This window comes from Canis lupus, chromosome 4 (genome assembly GCF_048164855.1).
Source record: "Canis lupus baileyi chromosome 4, mCanLup2.hap1, whole genome shotgun sequence".
NCBI lineage: Eukaryota > Metazoa > Chordata > Mammalia > Carnivora > Canidae > Canis > Canis lupus.
This window is the reverse complement of record NC_132841.1, coordinates 74,646,053-74,648,519: the sequence shown is the minus strand read 5'-3', so window position 1 is coordinate 74,648,519 and position 2,467 is coordinate 74,646,053. Positions and strand designations below refer to the sequence as shown.

The 2,467-nt window shown below is 70.0% G+C and overlaps 1 protein-coding gene across 1 annotated transcript; it reads left to right on the top strand.

Annotated features, from left to right (window-relative positions):
• The first annotated feature begins 459 nt into the window (after positions 1-459).
• On the top strand, positions 460-1,900 carry RXFP3 (relaxin family peptide receptor 3). The gene has a single exon (XM_072822884.1). It carries the CDS (start codon positions 460-462, stop codon positions 1,834-1,836), a length of 1,377 nt encoding a protein of 458 aa, XP_072678985.1. The 3' UTR covers positions 1,837-1,900.
• The last annotated feature ends 567 nt before the right edge of the window (positions 1,901-2,467 follow it).

Here is a 2,467-nt window from a genome sequence, read left to right as displayed (position 1 = left end):
AGCAGCAGCAGCAGCAGCAGAGGAACCCGACGAAGGTATTTGAGAGCTCGGGAGCGAGCCCCCCAGGAGGGGTCCTGAGCGGCAGGGCGGGTGTGGGCCGGGGCGCAACAGGCGCAGTGGGGGACGCGTCCGACCTTGGCCAGAGAACCCTTGGACGCCCGCGGCTCGCCCTGGGAGTCACCCGCTCAGCTCTAGAATTCCCCTCCAGAACAGACGCCGAGCGCAGCGCCCGCGCCCAAGGCCGTGCACCCCGTGCGGGGGAAGCGTTTGGCGCCCAATCTCAGGAGCCAACCCCCACCCCCACCCCCACCCCCGCACGCCTTGCGCCCTCCACCGGACAGAGCGCCCCGCGCGTGGGACTCGCTTTGGCCTTGACGCCCCCCCCACCGACCCACCCGAGCGCCCCAGAGGCACCTGCGCTTGCAGGGGGGCGCTGCAGCCACGATGAATGCAGTCACCATGAATGAGCAGGCTGGCGGAAAGGAGCTCGCGGGACCCTTCAGTCTGATCCCGTACCTTCTACAGGCGGCCAACAGCAGCGGCAACGCGTCGCTGCGGCCCCAGGACCAGGGCTGGGAGCTGGGGCTGGAGCTGCCCGACGGCGCGGCGGCCGGGCCCCCGTGGGGCCCCGGCGGGGCCGGCAGCGCGGACACCGAGGCCCGAGTGCGGATGCTCATCAGCGCCGTGTACTGGGTGGTCTGCGCCCTGGGCCTGACGGGCAACCTGCTGGTGCTCTACCTAATGAAGAGGCAGCAGGGGTGGCGCAAGTCCTCCATCAACCTCTTTGTCACCAACCTGGCGCTGACGGACTTCCAGTTCGTGCTCACTCTGCCCTTCTGGGCCGTAGAAAACGCTCTCGACTTCAGATGGCCCTTCGGCAAGGCCATGTGTAAGATCGTGTCGGTGGTGACGTCCATGAACATGTACGCCAGCGTCTTCTTCCTCACCTCCATGAGCGTGGCGCGCTACCACTCGGTGGCCTCCGCTCTCAAGAGCCGCGGGCCCCGAGGGCACGGCCGGGGCGCCTGCTGCTGCGGCCCGAGCCTGGGGCGCGGCTGCGGCTTCTCGGCCAAAGCGCTGTGCGCGCTGCTCTGGGCGTGCGCCGCGCTGGCCTCGCTGCCCAACGCCGCCTTCTCCACCACCGTCAGGGTGATGGGCGACGAGCTGTGCCTGGTGCGCTTCCCGGACAGGCTGCTGGGCGGGGACAGACAGGTGTGGCTGGGCCTCTACCACCTGCAGAAGGTGCTGCTGGGCTTCGTGCTTCCGCTGTTCACCATCAGCCTGTGCTACCTGCTGCTGCTGCGCTTCATCTCCGCCCGCCGCGTGGCTGGGGCCGAAGGAGGGGCCCCCGCGGCGGGGGGCGGCCTGGCCGCGGCCAGCGCCCGCAGACGGTCCAAGGTCACTAGGTCGGTGACCCTCGTGGTCCTCTCCTTCTTCCTGTGTTGGCTGCCCAACCAGGCGCTCACCACCTGGAGCCTCCTCATCAAGTTCAACGCGGTGCCCTTCAGCCAAGAGTACTTCCTGTGCCAGGTGTACGCGTTCCCGGTGAGCGTGTGCCTGGCGCACTCCAACAGCTGCCTCAACCCCGTCCTCTACTGCCTGGCGCGCCGCGAGTTCCGCCAAGCGCTCAAGAGTCTGCTGTGGCGCCTCGCGTCGCCGTCGCTCCCCAGCATGCGCCGGTTCACGGCCACCACCAAGCCCGAGCCCGAGGATCAGGGGCTGCAGGCCCTGGCGCCTCTCCACCCCGCGGAGCCCGACCTGGTCTACTACCCGCCTGGCGTGGTGGTCTACAGCGGGGGGCGCTACGACCTGCTGCCCAGCAGCTGCGCCTACTGACTCGGCCCGGCCCGGGGCGCGCAGTCGGAGCCCAGGGGCCTCCCCGGAGCGGGGAGGGGGAGAGCGGATTAGGAGGTGCTGGGGCCCACCCGGGCGGGGGGAGGGACGAGGACCGGGAAAGGCCAAAGGGCGGCCTGGCAAGAGGCGGGGGAGGGGCGGCCGGGGTGCGGGGTGCCCCCGGGGAGGGAAGGCTTCCAAACCAGGTGGAGGGAGGCCGCTGGCAAAGGGGCCCAGATCAGCGCCCCAGGACCAAGCCACCAGCCTGCGTCCCCTTCTCCCCCCACCCCCGCCCCACCTGTTCCTCTCCCTAAGCTGTCAACCCTGGGCAGGGTCACGGTGCCCAGAAGCGGAGAAAAGAATCCGAAATGTAGGGAAACTGGGGCGCGAGGAAGCGGGGCTCAGCCAAGTGGTGCGCCGACAGTTGGGTGCGTGCATTGCAGAGACGTCTCTGGAGCTCCTGAGCGAGTCCTCCAAGCGCACCCAGCTGGGCGGGGGGCGCCTCCGGAACCCTCCCTTCGCGCCCTGGCGCGGGAGGCCGCGCTGCGTGGCCGCGCGGGGACCTGGTTCGGAAACTTCCCCGGAGCTGGAAGAAAGAGGTGATGACCTTGCCCCGCCCGCCAGAGAGAGGCAC